The 23,148-nt window shown below is 38.7% G+C and overlaps 1 protein-coding gene across 42 annotated transcripts in view; it reads left to right on the top strand.

The window, feature by feature from the left end:
* Window positions 1-23,148, top strand: part of tjp1b (tight junction protein 1b) — a 73,764-nt gene that overhangs the window by 40,947 nt on the left and 9,669 nt on the right. For 29 of the 42 annotated variants that reach the window (XM_083545913.1, XM_083545953.1, XM_083545951.1 and 26 more), the window contains 16 exons: window positions 11,612-11,668; window positions 12,274-12,398; window positions 14,560-14,662; window positions 14,788-15,112; window positions 15,302-15,408; window positions 17,485-17,653; window positions 17,806-17,950; window positions 20,002-20,129; window positions 20,465-20,570; window positions 20,667-20,817; window positions 21,363-21,471; window positions 21,627-21,846; window positions 22,028-22,212; window positions 22,377-22,472; window positions 22,649-22,731; window positions 22,851-23,061. In XM_083545913.1, the coding sequence (XP_083402039.1) occupies window positions 11,612-11,668; window positions 12,274-12,398; window positions 14,560-14,662; window positions 14,788-15,112; window positions 15,302-15,408; window positions 17,485-17,653; window positions 17,806-17,950; window positions 20,002-20,129; window positions 20,465-20,570; window positions 20,667-20,817; window positions 21,363-21,471; window positions 21,627-21,846; window positions 22,028-22,212; window positions 22,377-22,472; window positions 22,649-22,731; window positions 22,851-23,061 (2,320 nt within the window). Of the gene's footprint in view, window positions 1-3,722; window positions 4,175-11,611; window positions 11,669-12,273; window positions 12,399-14,559; window positions 14,663-14,787; window positions 15,113-15,301; window positions 15,409-17,484; window positions 17,654-17,805; window positions 17,951-20,001; window positions 20,130-20,464; window positions 20,571-20,666; window positions 20,818-21,362; window positions 21,472-21,626; window positions 21,847-22,027; window positions 22,213-22,376; window positions 22,473-22,648; window positions 22,732-22,850; window positions 23,062-23,148 lie in introns of those variants that run through there. The other 13 variants (XM_083545914.1, XM_083545934.1, XM_083545921.1 and 10 more) reach the window with 2 other exon arrangements.

Below are 23,148 nucleotides of genomic sequence, written 5' to 3'. Positions count from 1 at the left end.
GTCCATTTAAATACACACGGAGCACAGTGTTTCCCCACGAACTATTATTACTGACGCACCACCCGCTAAACTCTGGACCGCTCTACAGTGTCATTTACAAACTTGGCATACGAATAAAAACAGGGCTGGAAACGGCACTTTGCACGCTAAGGTTATAAATGAGACCCCTGGACAGAATCAAACACTGATGTAAAAGAATGAAAAATAGAGGATCGAAGAGAAAACAGCAAGGGGTGAGGAGAAGATTCAGGCCAAAGAACACAAGAGAAAGTTTCCAATGTTTGGGATCATCTCAAACTTAAAAACCATAAAGAAAATCCCATAGAGTGCGTTTACACTTTTTAAAGTAATTTGAAATAGATTTTTATATTTTTATTAGATTTTTTTTAAATGTATATATTTGTATTTGCAGTAATCTGGAAATTAAGTGCACTAAATGGGTTTAGTTTTCAGTTTGCAATTTTTCAATGGAAATGTGTTTTTTTTTTTTTAAAAAGGATGCAAATTACTTGTTTATTTTTAGAGACCCATCTGATTTTCTTTTGTATGATTAGTTTTGTTCTTTAATAAATAAAAAGTACTTCTTCTCTTATTACTAAAATAATCTATAACTACAGCCCTAATTATAACCATAAAATTGTACTGGATTACTAAATATTAACCCTAAGATATTCTCTTCACACGGACTTGGTTGTCTAATTTTCATCAAGTTTTTACTTTTTTATATAATATATAGTAAATATTGCAAATTGTAGTGTATATATTTCCTTAAGCAGTGAAAATGTAGTTTGCCCACATCCTGATTAATAATAATAAAGAAACGAATGTGTGCTCATTATATAGGCTGTAGCTTTGTGGTGTTTGAACACCAATACTGCTCCATATAGACCTGTTTAAAACTCACATTGTAGTTTGTGTTTATGCAGAGTGTTTTCTAACTTTATCACAACCAATATGCACTCCATGTTGTCCTTATTTTCATTAAAATTACACACTTGACTTTGTAGCGGTGTGTTATCACTGCAGACGAACCAACTGGTTCCCCCTCTTGTTCTTTATTTAGTAAACAAGTGATTGAGCCATGCCCCATGCCATAGACTTGCATTTTAATATAATAAAAGCTATATGCAATATTATTGATTTATTTTTTTATTATACATCAGCTCAAATAAATGTAGCTAAAATGTATTCATATTTATCATCATTATTAACAACGATTATCAATTAAGAGCATCCACTAATTTAAAGAAATAATTCATGCGGTAGTTCCATATAAAGTAATTGATTAATGAGCACACATTTTTATTATTCTATCAGCTAAAACAATGATGTATTTGATGATAATGAGGGTTTGAGAATGATCTTGTGATTTTAGAATTTGTATTTTGATTAAGTCTTCCTTTCAGCTTCTGTCTTCAGTATGAGAATCCTATTTCATATCTTGGCATTTCACTTCCTGTATGCAGAAATTCTGAACATTGATCATATGTTCTCATTAATCTCTCTTATTGAAATGAGATCTCTGCTGTCTATATATCAACAGAGATACCTTTCATATGTTTGTCAGCTCATATATCACTGAGAGTAATGTGTGTATGTGTGGGGAAAGCCAGAGATTTTTGCATGTAATGTTGCTTATCAGCACATCTCCACTGTGCACTGTGTAGTATACAGGGTTCTATTTTATACTTGGCTTCTTTTTTAATTTCCTCACATTTATGTTTCTTAACATTTTAATATATAATATATATATATATATATATATATATATATATATATATATATATATATATATATATATATATATATATATATATATATATATATAATATAAATAAAAAGGCAGTGCTTTAAAAGGCAGCATTAATCCTATGAGAGTTTAGGGGCTCATTATGTATGTCCTTGAAGCTTCACTCATCAGGGTGTTTACAGGCCCTAAAAATAAATCACACACTTATCTGTAATGGCCATTAGGGATCTGGTCAGTTCTAAAACCCACCTCAAACAATTTTTCTAAGGTTTTCTGATTTACTTGGCCTTTGCGTCTTGCCCTGTGTAAGGTTTTCTATTGCACTGAAACACAAACAAAGGCGTCATGGTTGTGCGTGTTTAGCTGGTTTTACCAGCAGTGTGTGAGTTATGCTAAACCTAGTCATATCTATAGAGACTGATTTACACTGGTTGAAGTGGTACTTCCTGTTTCGCTTGATTCTTTCACAGGAGGATCACAGTGCATCATAAAGCATTGTGAGTGTATATGTAATGCTTGGCAAATATTTTCTTGTTCAGTTTGTACAGATAATGAGAGTTGTCATGATTTTCCTTGTGGAGTTAAAAAAACAAAAACAACAAAACGTATATTCCTGCATCCTATCGCTAGATTTTTCTTTCCTTATCTTTGAACAGAGAGCCAAGGTTAATGTATTGCATTACATGAACCGATCTAAAGTTGAAGACTTGATCAATAAAGCGATATTATTTCTAGAGTTGAGAACGACAGGGTCCTGAGTTCTGGTCACCCCCGTTCACCTCGGTGACCTTCAGAATGTCAAATATGTTAATGTGGTTTTAAGTCTCATCATACCTGCTCCCCATCCTCTCCATGTGAAACCTTAGCACTACGCATTGCATATCTGCTCCTTAGGATAGCGTAGCATCAGCAGCTTTGGGCTATTTATAGACATTCAATCTATAGAAGAGCAGCTTCACCAGAGCTTGACATACTGTATTTCCTGCATGTTTCTTCCCAAGGGGATTGATATTTATAAAGCCTAATCTCTGGTGTGAGCAAAGGCTGGCTTTTGACTTTCTCCTGCATGTATTTGCAGGTAAATGTAGATTATACAGGACACTCTTCCTATTGGCTGAGAATTGTTAGCATTCTACTGCAGTTTGTTTGCTTAGTTTCTGGATGAAGGCCACGTTCACGTGTGCTCCTTGTTCAGCATAGCTTCACTATTGGGAGAGCGGGAAAAGAAAACACGCATGGAATCTGTCACCACTCCCAGCCTGGGTATTGACACGCATTCCATGATGACTGAGCCAGAACGCTTGTAGACAAACTGTGTGTGTGTGTGTGTGTGTGTGTGTGTGTGTGTGTGTGTGTAATACACAATCCTTTCTGTCACTACAAATCTTTACACCAGTGAGAGATTGACAATATGAATGTCCCTGTATGGTCTACAGCAGCTATCAGACCACTTGTCCCAGCTGCTTCACCTGTATGTAAAATATCTAAAAGGACTCGTGCTGTTTGTGCGTCTGTGTTTGAGAGACCGAGCAGCATTGAAAGCCATCTTGGCACACGTTCTAAGGAAACCATGCAGTGTTAACCTCTCTATGCAGCATATTGGACTTGTACGCTAGCGGAGTTCCCAACCGGGTGCGATTATATACAAACGCCAATGCTTCGGACTCTGATTTTGGTGCATTTAACAAAGTCCTGGTGTCCTTTTATATTACGTCAAAATTAAATTCACTTGTTTGCACGATCCTGGAGATTTGTCCTGCTGATCGATTTTGCTTTTGCTTTAATCAGTGGGTGTTTATAGATTACAAGCACAATTGTGCTAGTGCATATATTAAGCCTATGATCTTAACACCGCTATGGGTGATGGTCAGTATTGCTGAGTTTGACAGGAACTCTGTCTTCTATGGTTCTGCAAGGGTTAAGGCCAGTACAGCACTTTACACTGCAGATGGATCTGAGCTCTTAGTGAACAGAGGAGCTCAACACTGTAGCACAACTGCAGCTCCCCTCCCTCTATGCACCCTCTAGAATGCTGCCAAACCACTGGGAAAAAGACAGAAAAAGAGAGAAAGAAATAGAGGGAGGAGAAGAGAAGGATTGAACACGAGACAGAGGTGCAGATGGGGACAGATTTTAAAAAATGCAGACATGTCTGTGTTTTCAGCCAAGGAACAAGGACGAAGGAGCGGAGGGATCTATTTTGAGGTGCAATCAAACTTGGGATTAAATCTGTGTTTCTTTCTTTAAAACCAACTTGTCTGTTCAGAAGTGCTTCGAGTACTTAGACATCTACAGAGGAAGCAGTGTCATTATGAAGCTCGTGTGAGTGTACAGTTAGATCTGCAGTATCTTCCGCTGGATTGTGTGTGGGAGTTTGGAGGTAGAGACGATGCTGAGTCTTCTGTGGTGATGACACAAACTGCTGTAAGTACATGGTTCAGGGGGGAAATAAAACTGTTGCTCCCCACATTCATTGCATTCTTATTAGGCAAAATTCATTTTGAGTAGATTGCGTGTAATCAGTAGTGTGTATGCGGTGTATGTTCATGTTAGACCTGTTGTCCAGCTTCATAAAGTTATGTTTGTCTTAATGCTTTCTAAAGGTTTTAGTTTGGTCTCTTTTGCTAGTTTTGTATTAACCTGCTCTCATTCTAGCCAATTTAATTATTTCTACGGGTTTAAGGCTGTGTGTATGGACATGTGTGCACTCAATGTCACCGTATTCTCTGGGGTGCCATTCTTTCTATATCATGCTATGACCTTTATTGTCATTTAAGATTTCCAGCTCCGTATTGCTCCCTAGCTAGTGGACATTTACCAAACGTCAGCAAGGTGGCACACATTTCTACCATCAATCATCACATGCTTTTCTTAGTGTGTGTGTGTGAGGGATATTTGTAATAGTGTACACAGTGAGTTAATGTGCACTTGTTTGTACTGTATTCAGCAACTCTTTTCTTTTTATATTTTTTATTTTATTGTACAGGTATTGATGCCGCTGTTTCCGTTTTATGATTGATCAGCATATCTGTTGTTTTGTAGTAGAACATCTGGCCATTGAAAGCTTGATGGAAGATGCCTTGTGGTGACATAGTTATTCGGTATCTGAAGTCATTAATTCTGTAGGCTGGCAGTAAAGACTCATTCTGCTGCTTGGCTCTGTGAAAAGTAGGGCATTTGTTTATTCTCCTTTGTACATGCATTGTTAAAATTCGACATCATAAGCAGTTCAGGTGAAAGAGCTACTCGCGTAGCGCTGTAAATGCTAATGCGGCTTCTAAAGCATGAGATTGTGTCTAATAATGATGCACGTCGTATTATCTAACCTGCTGCTGTAAAAGGTATTTTTTTTTATTTAATTTTTTTACTTGTGCATCTACTTCAGTGTCAAGGCTCAGCATCTGAACCCACGAGCAGCAACGGAAGTTATTTTTAGACTGACTCTTTCTGTCTCTCGTTACGCAGGGATAATGTTGAACAAAACACACTCCTGTCACAGCCCTTCATAACGTGGTATTGTCTAAAGGTCTTTGCAAAGATTTTACTCCAATTTACATGTATTAATTTGCCGAATACTTTGATCCAACACAGTCCACACATACAGCTGAGCAGTTAAGGGTTAAGGGCATGCTGGCTAAGGGGATTATACTCAGTCTTCTCATCATTAGCTCAGAATGGTAACTACTGAATCTCACTATAGTGACTCATGCATACCAGGGACACACTCTCTCTCTCACACACACACACACACACACACACACACACACACAGAAAACCATCTAAAATATATGTCTCAGAATGATGCTAATGTATATCTTTAACCACTCTGAGTCATGCCTGGAGATCACTTTTTGATAGGCAGCCAACATTCAGACAGGTGCAGTCGTTGTTATCATGATGTGCAGTAGTTGAGGAGCAATTAATGATAAGCCAAGCGTCTGCAGTTTGTATGTGCTGTAAGAATGTTTGTGTTTTGAAAGCTTGCGTCTTGATATATTTTTATTTCACTTCCTAAACAGCAATCATTCCCTGCGGGAGGCCCAATACTCTTGCTACCACATTAGGCTTACCGCAGGGGAGAGGGAAAATATGCTGTGGGACAGTAACAATCCCAGCCCCAGTGCTTGGAGATCACTCAAGGGTAGGGAACATAACTAAACATGTTGCAGGGGGGCAATGGTTAGTAAGAAATCTACACTCTTTGAGCCTGTGGCTATATGATTTAATCGGTCATTTAGTCTGGAGTTCCAGCTGATGCATATTTTAGCGAAATGCTGCTGGCTGTCCTGGAAATCGGTCAAGCTTTTCAATGCACTGTTCCTGATCTCCAGATTTAAAATATGTCAACATGCAGGATCAGATCACTGCTTTCGTTTTCCTGGGCACAATTTGTATTTAACATTTATTGATATTAGAGACCTTTTATTCAGATAACGGTGTAATTGTTCCAATTATCAATCACTTCATGAATAAGGGACCATGTGTGACTAGCACGGACAATTCTTTATTATAGTGTTGCCTTATTCATATAATAACGATACATAAAACCATAATGGACTAGATAATATTGATACACAAAACATCGTCTGAAATGATCAAACTTTTCCACTTCCACTGCAGGTTTCTGTGAGCCGGTGCCCCCGGTAGAGTCCTGTTTTTTTGCTTGACAGGATTGGAACCCATTGGGTTTTTTTTTTGATGCTTTGTCTCCTCCATCTCAAGCTTCTGAGCTTCTGCTTGCCATGGTAGTAAGGTGTGCTTATTTGAGTTTCAATAACCTTTCTGTCCTCACAAACCAGACTGACCATCCTCCTTCGACTGCTCACACAGGGTTGGCTAATTGCATGAATGAGCAGGTGTTTCTATTACCTTGGCCAGGGAGTGTATACATTGCAGTATTGTACAACTACTTATATGCTGACGTGATAACACTATCTCCCATCCCATCTGCTTTGCTCTTATTGATGAGGTGATTTGGACAGCTGCCTTTTTTAGGGAGTGCTTGGCCCCAGTCGCTCGTTAGAGCTGCACTCATCTGTCTGATCCATCTGTGTGTGTGGGCCCAAATGGCTCGGCTTCAGTCTCCGCCTGCACCCCCCTTAGTGGAAAGAGCTGTCAGCTGACACTTGTGCCAGGCTACACTTGTGTGCCTTTCTGCACTGTGGAAATCTCGATTGGTTTAGATTTTTTCAGGGGAAACCGAATGGCCTCACTAAATGTGAAAAGCCAAAGGTGAAGGAGGAAGTCTTCCACTGCTTGCTATTTAGTTTGAATTGGAACGAGCAGTATGTTTATTCAGGCCATGTTAACAGGGCAATTGCATGTGTTTTTTGCTTGAGCATAATGATATTGTATACTAAAAGTTGTATACTTTAGTATATTCCATACTAAAAGACATTTTGTTTTTTTTAAATAGTATGACTATGTGCATCCAGTTAAATAAACTTCTTAAACAGGATAAAATAAGAAATAGCAGGAAATGGTGCAGTATTACCTTGTTCTATAACCAGTAATCATTTATCATGCAGCTAAAGTCTCTGGACACATGGTTCTATAAATCAGTATGGGCAGGTTCTTGTGCATCAGTTGCATAGAGTGAGATGCATATAGTGAAGGATGTGACGTGTTGTAATATAAAAGCAGTTTCTCTGTGCTGAGAGATTTGTATTTCTTATGCTCCACCGTAATATAGTTGTGATTTCATGCAAATGTCCAGGTAATGATCGTGCATCAGCATTTAGACATGATCAATGACCTCACCCTGTTCATTTCGACCACGAGTTTTAACTTTATCACGAAAGCTAGGCATAGCAGTAATTTCCCCCAAATATAACATTATTTCAGGATACTAAGGTACATGATGTTACTAAGGAACAGTCAGCTCCAGAATGATTGCCTTTTGGTGAAGATGTATATCGAGTATATTTTAACAAACCATGTGCTGTAATAATTATATCGCTCTCATGTTTATTTTCCTTTGTTGAATTTACGTGTAGGACACTTAAGCAGTCATCAACAGCGTCCTGTTTCACTGTTTCACTTCACTTTATATAAATATGAAAAGGCCTGATAGAACTCAAGATTGATGGCACAAAACAAAGGCCGGTCTACTATAACACATGCATGTCGCAAACTATGGAAGATTCAATATTTAGAGAAGTATAGAAGTATACCTGGCTAGGTATAAATAAGGCTAGATAAATACCTTGTTGTTGAGAGAATTCCAGAGAATGGCTTCACTATAGTAACAACTATTGTAACTTCAGTAATGGCACAGTTGTGGTGAGCAGAACAGCATTTCACAATGCACATGTAAAAACGTCATCGCAGATGGGCTACAACAGAAGAAGACCTTTCTGGGTTCCACTTTTGTCAGTTAAGAACCGAAAGCTGAGGCTGCAGTGGGGACAGGTTTACCAAAACTGGATTGTTTTTAAGGTTGGAAATGCTTAGCCTGGTCTGATGAATCTCAATTTCTGCTGAGTCAGATGGTAAGTTCAGAGTTTTGTGCCAACACCATGAATTCATGGACCCAGCCTGTCTTATGTCAACAGTCCAGGCTGGTGGAGGTGGTGCAATGGAGTGGGGAATGTTTTCTTGGCACACTTTTAGGTCCGTTAATACCAATCATCAATCATTTGAATGCCACAGTGAATTTGAGGATTATTGGTCAGCATGTGCATCACTTTATCGCCACAATTTACTATAATCATGTGAATTCTTATAAGAACTTTCATGGGTGTAACGAGTTCAGCGTTCAATAATTCCCACTCAATGGATCTGAATCCAACAGAACACTTTTGTCATGTGGTAGAACAGAAGACTTGAACGTGAGACTTGAACATGAACATGCACTTAAAAAAACACTTATTTTAACATTGAACTGAGTCTCAAAGGAGCGTTTCCAGCATCTTGTGGAATTTATGGCACAAAGAATTGAGTCTGAGAGCAATGGGATGCCCTAATCAGTAATAGTATAGTGTTCTTAATAAGTGAAACACAGTGCGTGTATGTGCTATGACACACTTAATTTTTTATTTTAATTTTTTTTTCCCCTTCGCTTACTGAAGGTTACAGAGACAGTTATTTCAGACTATGGTATTAACAGTGAGAAATCATCTGGTATATGATGGTTCTTGTGTTACACAAACCACTGTTTAAGGACATGAGGCTTCATCTTAGTATCTGAATATAGTGTCCATAAAATTAAATTGTGACGTGCCATGGGTTATATACTGCAATTAAAATGAAGGTGAAGCTAACATAAAACATGCTCTTATCCCATTTGCCAACGACTGAAATACAAATACTTGTGTTGAACTCTGTTTGATACCAAACAGTGTTGCAGCTAAATTGAGGGAGGGAAATTGTAGTTATTACACAACCCAAAAAAATGTGCCATGGTAAAACTGTGAGGTTCACATTGTATAGAAAGTGTGGATTATACTGGATTTCTCTAGAGTTTAAAAGGAGAATGGAGCCTGTATGTAAAACAATGGCAGTATGACCCATGAGTTTTCTGCACTGCTTTCGTCATAATTGGTGTGGATGAAATGGTGGATCAAGACATGGCATTTACTGAGAACATTTTACACTCAAGTCTATATATTGAAATAAATTTTGATATAAGAAGTTAAAAATTCTATTGTAAACTCTAATAAAACTTGTACTCAGTTTGCTTTATTAACTCACTTGGTGCTGCTTGCCTTTATACTATTTGTTTTTCTACTTTAAATTTACTTATATATACTTAAAAGCAGCCTTATGAATATATTTGATGTATTAATGCATTTCGGGCAAATCCACCTATTTAAAAAAGTTACTCCTTCTTTATAACAGACTATAGTGATGGCGTGAGCAAACATTCAGAGAGAGAGATACTAACGAAATCAGGTGAAGAGGTTGAATTTGCAGTGGGTGACTTCTCATTCTGTACATTTCCCACACTACTACTTTCCCACACTTTTCACTTGCTGCTGAATTAGGAATTAAAGCTGATTTTTGTTTTTAATTAATTATCCATTTCTCATGCTTCATTATGCTCTAATGGTCCCCAGAATGAGCTCATTTGGCCAGTGCGCTCACCTCATAGAAGACGACAGCTGACTGAGAAATAGAGTACAGTGGATAATAAATTAGGTGGGATGCTTCCTCAGACACTTTTTTTATAGGGCTCGTGAGATGGGCAAGTCGAATGTACATTAATATAATAAGAGAGGCTCTCCGCTGACTCAGAACCTTATGTTTGGGAGGTTGAATTGGATGTCCACAGACATTCATGGCCCTGAGTTTAAGGTCCATACTTTGCCCAGCTCTGGAGGTAGGCACATTGGTAGTGTCCTCTTCTTTTTTTTTTTTTATTTTTTTTTTTTATACAGAATAGGGAAGCTGGCACTTAAAATTCATAGTGGGTGACCGTAACAAATTCAGATAGAGCTTGTCTACCTGAAAAGTAGGGCTGCATGCTATCCAGTATTCACCACAAGTGATGGGCAAATTTGTGTTAAACCTAGCAAAGGCCTTTTTACTTTTGCCCATATTCTTTTATCACCCACATCCACTGGAGACTGTTAAATTACTGTAAAGCTGTGCAGTCTTCTCCTGTTCTCCTGCCAGGGCTTTATTGGTGCTGTGTTGCAGTGATGGCAGAAAGAGACTGGCTAAGTGATTGGGTTTGAGGTGGCAGAGGAATGGACTGCGTTGTGGAATGTCTGCCTGGCAGAGCTGCCAACTGAATTCTCCCATCCCCACTGCTAAGATGAAGGTCTGAAAACGCATCCATCAGAAAGATGCATGGGCTGTTGTCAGTCGAGGTTCTTACTTAAAGCTTTCTAACAGACCTGCATGCTTTCACTTTGTTTACTAGAGCCATAGCTAGCCCATTGTCCTGAGGTATGCTGCACTCTGCAGTCTGCAGCTTCCCCCTTAGACTTCCAGCTTGTTTAAACAATGCCACAGGAAGACATTAAGGAAGCGTTGACAAAAAACTTCCTCTGCGATTATCAACAATGTGACTGTACAGCAAACTGAAGTTTACAGGGTAACTGCATGTACACGCATTTGGATTTGCACGTACATGGTATTTATTTGCATTTGGTTTGTGATTTGAGACTATATGGCTTGCTTGTTTGCTTTGTATAAGTGAAGTCTTGCAAATGTAGGTGTCATATGTCACCTTGAATGCTGTTGGGAAAGCCCTTTGAAACGTGTGAGGATGATCAGAAATAACTTTTCAAAAGAGTGTTTGTGTGAGAGAGAGGGAGAGAGAAAAAGAAGGATGTTCACCACCACTTTTTTTATGTGGATATCCTGCCAGGTGCCTTCTTCAGGCCTGGCAAAATCACCTGCTCATACTTTCTGTTTGGCCTTGTTGGACTCCTTTGGTGGTTTTGACAGAATTAATATAACATTGCCCTTCGCAGAGCATCTCATGCTAAAGTCTGTTGCGTTTCTCTCTTTTTAACCATAACGTTGGAATTATTCTCAACTCGTTAAAGTGGTTTAACCTGCATTCCAGAAAGGGTGAAAAACCAAGTAGTGCTCTGCCTTTATTTTTTATTCTATTCACTGCATAAAGTAAAATGTATATTTGAGGGGTTTTTTTGCCACATAATTCCTCTTTCACATCACTGTGCAGCACATCAAGGTCATTTAGACTCTTGGGTAAATCATGCAGTCATGCACTGGCTAATAGGAGCCCAAGGAAAACACAAACACTAGTTTAGAAGCATTTTGATGCTGTGCTATTGAGATTCAGCTGTATTTTTAAGGAGTGTAATCCCCTCTGGGTGTGCAGGATGTTAATTTGGATGTAAATCTCACAACTTATGCTTTGCCTGTCCTCTCTGTTTCTTAATGCAGAGTGCAGCAATGGAGGAGACTGTAATATGGGAACAGCACACAGTAACGCTGCACAGGGTGAGTATAGGAGTTTTTCTGGGGTATTCAAAGATCCAAGCTTTAGTGTTCCACTGATGAATAATTTGACCAGTTTATTAAATTGGTCAAAGGTAATTGTAATGCAGTGCTTTCAAGTCTATAATTGGCAACTTGCACTGAACAGGAGTTTTTTTGCTTTGTCACAGGCAGCATTGTTTTTTGTTTCAGTCCCACTTGTATTTTAAGACCCTGCTATGGTCTTTTTTTTGTAGCTCTGATAATTACTGCCTTTAATCTGTCTGTCTGTATTTTATTTTAATAACGAATAGTATTTAGTTTGGGATTTCACTTGTGTATGTCTTGTGCATGACAACTTGTTCTATGGTCCTGTCTCAAAGAACTCCTGCTCACACAAACTAGTCTATAGCATTCGACTCTGTTTACATAACAAGTGTCACTATTATTTCCTACTTTTAAGCTGTTCATTCATCAGAGTTCTTCTTTATGTATTGGTTTTTAAAACTGACACCGCGATAATGCAAAAAAAATAAAAATTTGTGCCCATTGTGAATACAGATCTGTCTTTCAGGTTTATCTAACTTGTATTCCTTACAACATGTAACTGTTTGGACTCCTATCTGCAGGCTCCAGGGTTTGGGTTTGGAATCGCCATCTCAGGTGGGAGGGACAACCCCCACTTCCAGAGTGGAGAGACTTCCATCGTCATTTCTGATGTGCTAAAAGGAGGGCCAGCAGAGGGCCTGTTACAGTAAGACACACCACTGCTTCCTGTTTTCTGGATTATATCTCCTTCATCTATAAACACACACCCACAATCAAAAGTTTGGACACTCATTTAAAGTGATTTTTGTATTGTTGTAGAAGAATATTACAAGCAACGCATAAGGTTCCAAACATGTTTTTCTCTAAATTAGCACATAAAATGTAATTATCCATTTTAATGCTTTACAAATGGCATATATTATGACGTTTATTTTCTTTCTGGACAGAAAACGATTATGCAAAATGTATCCAACAATCACTGTAACACAAGACTTTTTATATGACAGCTAGACATTAGAGATGGCAGCAATGCAATATCCAGTAAATGTTAGATCAGATATGAAAGAACAAATCTTTTGCCTGAAATATTACCAACTTGCTTGTAGTTCAGTGTAACATAAAGAATTAAAGTAGGTCATGCAATAATAATAGAAGCCACCCAAGTTACTATCTCACAAACTGTTGGCCACCTGGGACTAACTGATTATGCTCCCAGGCTTTCAGTCTTTATCTAATTGTTTCTCTGATGCAACAACCAGGTGAAAAGAAAACCCTTTATTTGATCTTTCTGAAACAGAAATGTTTTATTTTATTGATTTCTTAGTATGTTGGTTAAAATGTGTTATATTAGATGATATATGATCCACCACAATAATATAACTATAGCTTATAGTTGCTATTAATATATCTATTGCTTTCGCGATCATTCCGGTCAGAAAAAACAGTACAGACAATTCACCATACAGTGAGAAGTATTTTAGCCCAAACAATTTAATGTAAGTTTTTAGATTAAAGTAAATTTAAGGTTTAGTTTTCTCTCTTTTACTTGACCACAGAGCATTTTTTTCCCTAAATATTTTTAAACCCTCCTACACCAAGAGTGCCAATAATACTGTTCTGTAAGTCTTTCACATGCACAATATGCAGTCAGTATGCAGGGAAAGTTTTAGCACTTGCCAGACGTTTATATAATCTTTTACGTAAGACAGAACATGCCTTATAACTAAAATGTTGGCCACAGACTTGTTGAGTGCACAGACATGAAGTACTACATCCAAAACCTTGGAAGAGGATCTGGTCCATGACTACATAAAGTTTTCCACTTGCCAGGAGTTCTTAAACTTATTCATTTCCATTATTTTGAATTCTTCTTCTTTTTCTTTCGGCTGCTCCCATTAGGGGTCGCCACAGCGGATCATCCGTTTCCATACCCTCCTGTTCTCTACATCTGCCTCTTTCACACCAACTACCTGCATGTCTTCCCTCACCACATTCATTAACCTCCTCCTTCCTGGTGGCTCCATCCTCAGCATTCTCCTACCAATATAACTCATGTCCCTCCTCTGCACATGTCCAAACCATCTTAATCTCACCTCCCTCACCTTGTCACCAAAACGTCCTACATGCGCTGTCTTTCTAATAAACTAATTTCTAATCTTGTCCATTCTCGTCACTCCCAACGAAAACCTCAACATCTTCAGCTCTGCTACCTCCAGCTCCACCTCCTGTCTTTTACTCAATGCCACTGTCTCTAATACATACATCACAGGTCTCACCACAGTCCTATAAACTTTCCCTTTCACTCTTGCAGATACTCTTCTATCACTAATCATTTCTGCTATCACTCTTCTCCACCCTGCCTGCACTCTTTTCTTCACTTCTCTAACACACTCTCTATTACTTTGCACTTTTGACCCCAGGTACCTGAACTCCTCCACCTTCTCCACCTCTTCTCCCTGCAACCGCACCACTACACTGCCCTCCCTCTTATTTACACACATGTACTCTGTCTTACTCCTACTGACTTTCATTCCCCTTCTCTCCAGCGTGTCCCTCCAGCTCTCCAGGCTCATCTCAACCTGCTCCCTACTCTCACCACATACTCTCCATTATTCTGAATTCATTATTTTAATTAACTGACTAGCTCCAATGTTAATTTATCATATTAGTTAACATTTATTTTAAGTTTGCATCAAGATCAGAAGGCTGAAAATGTATTTTTTTTCTTTCTTACCTTTAATCAGTCCTGTTCACACTTAAAACCTGAAAGCTCACTTAAGATTTTCCTTTCATGACGGGCATTAAGCAGTGCTGGCTGTTATGTAATGAAACTTAAATATTGATAATGCTTTATAATGTCCTTGCAGGGAGAATGACCGAGTTGTGATGGTTAACTCCGTCTCAATGGATAATGTGGAGCATGCGTATGCCGTGCAGCAGCTGCGGAAAAGTGGAAAGAACGCAAAAATAGTATGTTTTAGTGCTTTTTAGTGCTTTTTTTTCCTTCTGTATATCAGTGCTTCAGTTTGAATGTGTTTAAACACAAAACGTTTAATATCAGATTTCAGTGAATGATCCTCTCTTTCCCTTCTCAGACCATCAGACGAAAGAGGAAGGTTCAGGTCCCGTCAGGGCGTCACGGAGAGCGAGAAACCATGTCTGAGCATGACGAAGATGACGACAGCTATGAAGACGAGATCTATGAAGCGCGGAGTGGGCGTAGTGGGTATGGTGGGGGCGGTGCCACAGGACGGCGCAGTGCTAGAGGTGATCGACAGGGCACAAGAAGGGAACGGGACAGAGAGCGAAGCGCCTCCAGAGACAGGAGTCTGTCTCCACGCTCGGAGCGCCATTCTGTCTCTTCCAACTTGGCTTCCCGTCCAGCCAAGGTCACGCTCGTCAAGTCTCGCAAGAATGAAGGTTAGCTTCAAAATATCAGACCGCTCATTAGCATTTCTTTATTTGTATTTCAACAAAAAAATTTTGTGGTTAGAATACAGTGTGTTATTAGAGAATGAGCAAAAGGGATCGGCAGATGAACAAATGAATGTTGCTGAATAAATATACTAACATGGCGCGCATGTGTTTTCTGCCTTTCACTCTCATAAGCAGAATATGGTCTTCGCCTGGCCAGCCACATCTTTGTGAAGGATATCTCTCCCGAAAGCCTGGCTGCCAGGGACGGCAACATCCAGGAAGGTGACGTAGTACTGAAGGTGAGAGAGCATGGCCTCTTGAAATAAGCAGTGTGGTATAATGGATTTAGTTGAAGGAGATCTAGAGTACATTTTGATGCTTTTACTGAGGAACAACAAGAAAACTATTGTATCTTATGTCCAAACTTGGCATTTCTCAAAGTGTTAGATGAAGAAAAAAAACATTTGAGAAGCAGTACATACAGTAGTGGTGCACCAAAAAAATTATTGTTGACTTGTGAGACTTGTCTTTTATGGTTTTCTGATTATATGTGTGTGTGTGTGTGTGTGTGTGTGTGTGTGTGTGTGTGTGTGTGTGTGTGTGTGTGTGTGTGTGTGTGTGTGTGTGTGTGTGTGTGTGTGTGTGTGTGTGTGTGTGTGTGTGTGTGTGTGTGTGTGGTTTTTTTTTTTTTTTTTTTTTTTTTTTTTTTTTTAAACTTCAATATGTTATTAATGTTAAATAAGGAAGGTCCTAATTTCTCAATGGATTACAATTAATTTAGTTTTGTTGTTTGACAATTTCTTATTGTATAGTGATAAATTGACTATCAGGTCATTATTTATAGTTTAAAAGCCCTTTTCAACTTTTAAGAAATTCCAATATGGAATTGTTTATTCTTATTTGAACCTCTACACATTCTGGTAGTTCCAGTAAAATGTCTGCTCATGAAAAAACTAAAAAAAAATGAAATAAAATATAAATAAATAAATAAATTAAAAAACACTTTTTTAGTCCATATCATTTGGTTGTTTCTGAACTGGTTGTCAATACAGTAATACCTCGGTACTCGTCGTTCTGGAACTCGTGGCGAGAGCTGAAACTGATGAGTAACCAACAGGTGTACTTTTTTGTGCAGTACTGCTGCTATCCTTTCCAGCATTTTTAACCACTTTAAGACCCATGATTTAGGCTTAAAATACACAGAAAGCACAAAAGAGAACACTTTCAAAGGCACTCTGTGGCTCTGTTTGTGAGCTAATATTCGTGTATCTATTTTTACCGTGAGACTGATGCACTCGCAGGTTTCATCGCGGGAGTTCCGAGTATGCAACGAGTGGCCAAACTTTCTCTTTTTTTTTTTTTTTTTTTTTTTTTCCTGAGCTTCGCAGCCTGTATTTTTAATTATCCAACTTCATCCGCACCATTGACATTAGCTGTATATGTATAATAAATGTTTTTATATACAGTACAGACCAAAAGTTTGGACACACCTTGTGTGTCCAAACTTTTGGTCTGTACTGTATATATATTATATATATACAGTACAAACCAAAAGTTTATATATATTATATATATACAGTACAAACCAAAAGTTTATATATATTATATATATACAGTACAAACCAAAAGTTTATATATATTATATATATACAGTACAAACCAAAAGTTTATATATATTATATATATATATATACAGTACAAACCAAAAGTTTGGACACACCTGCTCATTCAAAGAGTTTTCTTTATTTTCATGACTATGAAAATTGTAGATTCACACTGAAGGCATCAAAACTATGAATTAACACATGTGGAATTATATACATAACAAAAAAGTGAACTGAAAATGTCATATTGTAGGTTCTTCAAAGTAGGCATCAAGAGAATGCCAAGAGTGTGCAAAGCAGTAATCTAAGCAAAAGGTGGCTACTTTGAAGAACCTACAATATGACATATTTTTAGTTGTTTCACACTTTTTTGTTATGTATATAATTCCACATGTGTTAATTCATAGTTTTGATGCCTTCAGTGTGACTCTACAATTTTCATAGTCATGAAAATAAAGAAAACTCTTTGAATGAGAAGGTGTGTCCAAACTTTTGGTCTGTACTGTGTGTGTGTGTGTGTGTGTGTGTGTGTGTGTGTGTGTGTGTGTGTGTGTGTGTGTGTGTGTGTGTGTGTGTGTGTGTGTGTGTGTGTGTGTGTGTGTGTGTGTGTGTGTGTGTGTGTGTGTATATATATATATATATATATATATATATATATATATATATATATATATATATATATATATATATATATATATATATAAAATTAATTAATGTGGAGATTGTACAGTGTACAAAGTCTCTTAACTCTTTTGGATCTTCTCTTTGTAGATAAATGGCACAGTGACCGAGAACCTCTCCCTAATAGACGCTAAGAAGTTGATTGAAAGGTCGAAGGGCAAGTTGAAGATGGTCGTGCAGAGAGATGAGAGAGCCACGCTGCTCAACATCCCTGATCTGGATGACAGCATTCCCTCGGCCAATGCCTCCGATAGAGATGGTTAGTGGTTCTGTTTTGAACCATGATTATCCATTATTTAGTTTTTTCTATCCATTTTATTTTAGTTAATGTTTTGATGGAGTATTTACTCCATTGGTATGTAATGCATTTTTTTTATGTGAAAGTTAATGTTTAGTGCTCTTTTGCGACAGATATTTCAGATATCCACTCAGTAGCTTCTGATCATTCGAACCGCTCGCACGACAAGAAGAAGAGCAGTCGCTCTCGCTCCCCAGACCGGCGCTCTGAGCCCTCAGAACATTCCAGACATTCCCCTCCACAAATCAGCAATGGCAGGTCTGTGCATTTTCTCTCTCTCTCTCTCTCTCTCTCTCTCTCTCTCTCTCTCTCTCTCTCTCTCTCTCTCTCTCTCTCTCTCACTCGTCTTCTCTTCACTTTCTTGCCAACTTTCTTCTGCTATTTTATACTGCAGGAGGTTCAGCTTTATTAGAAATTTTTTTTACCGTTTGTACATCTTACATTCATACAATTGTTTTTTCATTTTAAATGTATTTATATTTCGAATCAGAGCCACACGATTCTTGGTGCAAAGAATTTGTGCAGTGTAAGTGTATCAAATGTGGTTTGAAAGAATCCCAACACACATGTAACACATCACTGAAGCACTACCAACTAACTAACCTTCCATTCTTCGCTGTCTGCAGCACTGATGCTATTGTATAATATTGTGAACTGATCAAACTAACCCAGCTCCTTGTTGATGAGCTATTTCTATTAATTGCATATTTCTAGTAAAGAGTTTAATTTGAGTTTGGTTTATCCAAATATTGTCCTAAACAAGAGGCTGCCATAGAGGGCAGTCAAAGAAAGATGTAATTATAATTTTTTTTTTATCCTGGTTCTATTTTACAAGCTTATTGTTAGAGAAGGAAATGTGTGTTTTTAAAGTGTTGTGGCAGTCACCATCCTCCTTCCTTTCTTTCCCCTTCTCTCTCTCTCTCTCTCTCTCTCTCTCTCTCTCTCTCTCTCTCTCTCTCTCTCTCTCTCTCTCTCACTCTCACTCAGAGACATTTTCCCAGCTTAGCTATCTGGTCGTGTGTGCACCCTTTAGAAGTTGTAATTTTACACACAGGAGATATATAAAACTTTAATATAGTGGTGGGTTGTGATGATGACATTCATTGGCATTAGTCCCCATGCAGCCTGACATGATTTTAACATTAAATGCATTTTAATATATGTTTCAGCAGTGCTAATATGACTACAAACTGGAAATTCAGATTTCAGACAGACAACTTGCATGCTTCATACAGGAAAGAAAACAAAAACAAAAAACACTCCATATGTATGCCTAGACAAATGTAAACAACACTTTGATCTTATGTTGGTTATCATTACATTTGCTTGTATCGTGACAATAGATGGAACAGCGTTTGTTCAGTTGGCATGTGGATGCAGCTATACACTCAGTGTCAGCATAATTTCTTTTCTTTTTTTTTTTTTTAACCACTCTTAATTGCTGGAAAGAATATTCATAAGCATCAAGAATTAAACAGGACCACATGTGGAGCCTATATCAAGACAGAAAACTGGAGAAAGGGGAGATGTTTTTTTTTTTTTTTTTTTGTTGAGTCTATAAACACGGCTCACACTGTCTACTATGACGTTAAAGGTTACTAAATGGCCGCACTCTGAATCTTTGACCATGTAACGATTCTTCAAGGGCCATTTTCTCCTTTAGCACTCAGGACCAGTGCATCTAGAGTGTCTCTCTCCCTCTCTCCCTCTTCCTCTCCCTCTCTCCCTCTCTCTCTCTCTCTCTCTCTCTCTCTCTCTCTCTGTCTCTCTCTCTCTCTCTCTCTCTCTCTCTTCCTTCTGTCATCCGCCATCACTCCAGATCAGATGGGCTGGTCTAAATATAGCCCAGCAAAGGAGCAGCAAAACACAGCTGTGACCTTCAAGACTACCTAACTGGTGTAGACATGCATTGTCCTTGTCTTGCGTGCGCTCTCTCTCTCTCTCGCTCATATCCTCATCCCTCCCTTGCAGCAGTTTGTCTTTCACTATAAACATTGTTTTATTGAGTGTGTGCTTTGCCCTGATAGTGAAGGAAAGGCATGTGCTTTGATATTGTCTGCTTTTCAGGCCACAAGGCATGCATTAATCCCTAAATATGCTTAATGGATTATTAACTTTTTTTTTTCCCCTATTTTTTTCTGCTGCATTATTCAACAGTGCTTATTAGTACAGTATAGACGTGCTTGATGTATATGCTTTTCAAGTCTTTTTGATGCTTGGGATTTTTGGTCAAAAAGAAACCATATTTAGATTTTCTGGAACTAAGCATCACTCTGCATCAGCTTATACATTCATTCTTCTGTTTGCAGTCATAGGAGTCGTGATGAGGATCGCATCTCAAAGCCACTCCCCTTGCCTGCTAAAATGGTGGAAGAGACGCATAAAGCACTGGAACAGACTGGGACGAGAGAGGAGAAACAGCTCCCCCCTCTGCCAGGTCAGAGATCAGATTAATACCCTGACCCATCTGTCACCAGCATGTTTGTCACAATTAGTAGTTCTATAATAATGTATCTGAAAGAAAACAGTTAAAACGATTGTTTGTATTGTGCACATTTGCTAAAAAGCATTTGAAACATTTCTAGCTACGAAATGGGACCATAGAGTGTTTGCACAACAGCGGAGATGTGTGCAGCATGATTTTGATTAGTTTTGACACGCTGGCCGCCTGTAGCGTCTTGCCATGTAGTTGCTTGACCTCTTTTAGCAGGGAATCCACTTTGTGTGCGTTTGTTTATATGTGTGTTTTAACATGGTTATTGCTGTACTTAGAGCCAAAGCCTGTGTATGCTCAGCCTGGCCAGCCTGATGTGGATTTGCCTGTCAGTCCTGCAGATGCCCCTGTGCCCAGTGTAAACCATGATGACAGCATTCTACGGTACCCTTACCCTTCTTCATAATTGTACACAAAGTTAAGAAAAACTTGCCATCACAAAGGGATTTTTTTTAATGTTTGGACTCTTAATTTCTCCAGGCCTAGTATGAAGCTTGTAAAGTTTAAGAAGGGTGAGAGCGTGGGGCTGAGGCTGGCTGGCGGCAATGACGTGGGCATTTTTGTGGCTGGCGTGCTGGAGGACAGTCCTGCTGCTAAAGAAGGCCTCGAGGAGGGAGACCAGATACTCAGGGTGAGTTTTCCTGTCTGTCTCCTGCCCAATACAAAATAAATGTTAATTTAACTGAAAGGTTTTTGCTTATTTATAAGGCTGTATCAGTAGTCATAATATTCTTAAGTAAACTATAAGTAGACCAGCCCTGTATAATAACACATCTTTATGATAGTTTAGCTTTGTTAAATGATGAATAGATCTTTTTAGTATTCAAGTTTTATACCCATTTTTATGGGTTCTGTGATAACAGCCTTAGTTTATGGCGACTTGATTTTCAAGCTTTGCCTTGCTTGTGTGTAAATGGTACTAAACCGTAGCATGTACCAAAGTGTTTTTAGTTCCTTGGTGGTTTCCCCAGTGATATGGGTTGTTCTCTTGACCGGCTGCCAAAGTGCCTTCCACACTCTGAATCCTTTTTTTTTTTTTTAAACAATGAACAGTGACTTTCTCTGTAATGAATTTTATGGATGTTTTTTTCTGTATTTATGTTAATGTTTATTATATTTGTACTTTTATCGATGAACCAATGATCAGAGACCATCTTTTCGATGTTCTCCACTCAGGTCAATAATGTAGACTTTGCAAATATCATCCGAGAGGAGGCTGTGCTGTTTCTTCTGGATCTGCCCAAAGGGGATGATGTCACCATTTTGGCTCAGAAAAAGAAAGATGGTAAGGATGTTGAGATCATGCACCGATTTATTTGATTTCCTGTGATCAAATGAAAAGTCGTGTCCTCATTTGACTTTTAATTATCTAAAGTGAAAACAGACATAAAGCATCATTTTCTCTTCTTCTGCACGGACACATTTTTCTTTGCTCTCTAGTGTACCGACGAATAGTGGAGTCGGATGTGGGTGACTCGTTTTATATCCGGACTCATTTTGAATACGAAAAAGAGTCTCCATATGGCCTGAGCTTTAATAAGGGCGAGGTATTCCGGGTAGTAGACACCCTTTACAACGGCAAACTGGGTTCCTGGCTTGCAATTCGCATTGGCAAGAACCACCAAGAGGTGGAGCGGGGCATCATCCCCAACAAGAACAGGTACTGGAAAAAGATCTAGTAATTTTAGTGAATTGTATGGAAAAAGATAGATGGATAATTCGATAATAGAAATAACATATCAATCGCACACAGAGATGCCCTATAGTGTGTTAGATGGCTGGTTTTAGTTCATCTTTTTATACAAATTGAATAACAGCCTTTTGTGTTTGCTGTCCTCTAGAGCAGAGCAGCTCTCCAGTGTGCAGTACACGCTTCCCAAGACAGCAGGAGGGGACAGGGCAGACTTCTGGAGGTTCCGTGGCCTGAGGAGCTCCAAAAGGAACCTGAGGAAAAGTAGAGAGGACCTTTCTGCTCAGCCTGTACAGACAAAATTCCCTGCCTATGAGAGAGTAGTACTGAGAGAAGGTAAGGGCCTGTCCTGACAGCAATGCAAAACCTTGTTATTACTCATTGTTTTGTGCAGCGTAATAATTTATCTTGCAGTGTATGACTCTTTGTTTTCTGTTTTGCATCTGTGTTTAATGGAATTTGTGCACTGACCTGCTTTGTTCTTATTCCTGCATGATTAGCTGGTTTCCTGAGACCTGTAGTAGTGTTTGGTCCCATTGCTGATGTTGCCAGAGAGAAACTTTCAAGGGAGGAAACGGACATCTTTGAACTTGCCAGTGAGCATTTTTTTTACGTCTCGCAATGTGTATATATGTGTATGTGTAATGTGTATGTGTAATTGTAATACCCTTGGAACACCAGTCAGCGACGTGCATGTGTACTTCATGTACATTATACAGTATAATCATTGTTGATTTAAACACCTTATTAATCATATCGTTCTTGTCTACAGAGAGCGAGCCCAGAGATGCAGGCACAGACCAGCGCAGTTCTGGAATCATTCGTCTCCATACCATTAAACAGATTATTGATAGAGTGAGTTATCTGAGTGTTTGCCACATCATATAACACTAAGCTGCATATTACCTCTGCCACTCCATTACGTTTCTGAACCTATATTGAATTGCTCACTTTGGCTATGTGTCCTTTGCTAGGATAAGCATGCAGTGTTGGACATCACCCCTAATGCTGTGGACCGTCTGAACTATGCCCAGTGGTACCCCATCGTGGTATTTCTGAACCCAGACAGCAAACAGGGTGTGAAGAATATGAGGACCAGGCTGTGTCCTGAGTCCAGAAAGAGTGCAAGGAAACTGTATGAGCGTGCCCTTAAACTGAGGAAGAACAACCACCATCTTTTCACCAGTATGTGCAGAGACTGCAGAACATCAAAATCAAATAATTTAATTTCACCTTTGCCTCTTAAAGAAAGATTCCAGCAAGCAATTCAAA

The sequence above is a fragment of the Silurus aristotelis genome (genome assembly GCF_946808225.1).
Source record: "Silurus aristotelis genome assembly, chromosome: 7".
NCBI classification, from domain to species: domain Eukaryota; kingdom Metazoa; phylum Chordata; class Actinopteri; order Siluriformes; family Siluridae; genus Silurus; species Silurus aristotelis.
Note: the sequence above shows the minus strand (reverse complement) of the source record. Positions and strands in the feature narration are given on the sequence as shown.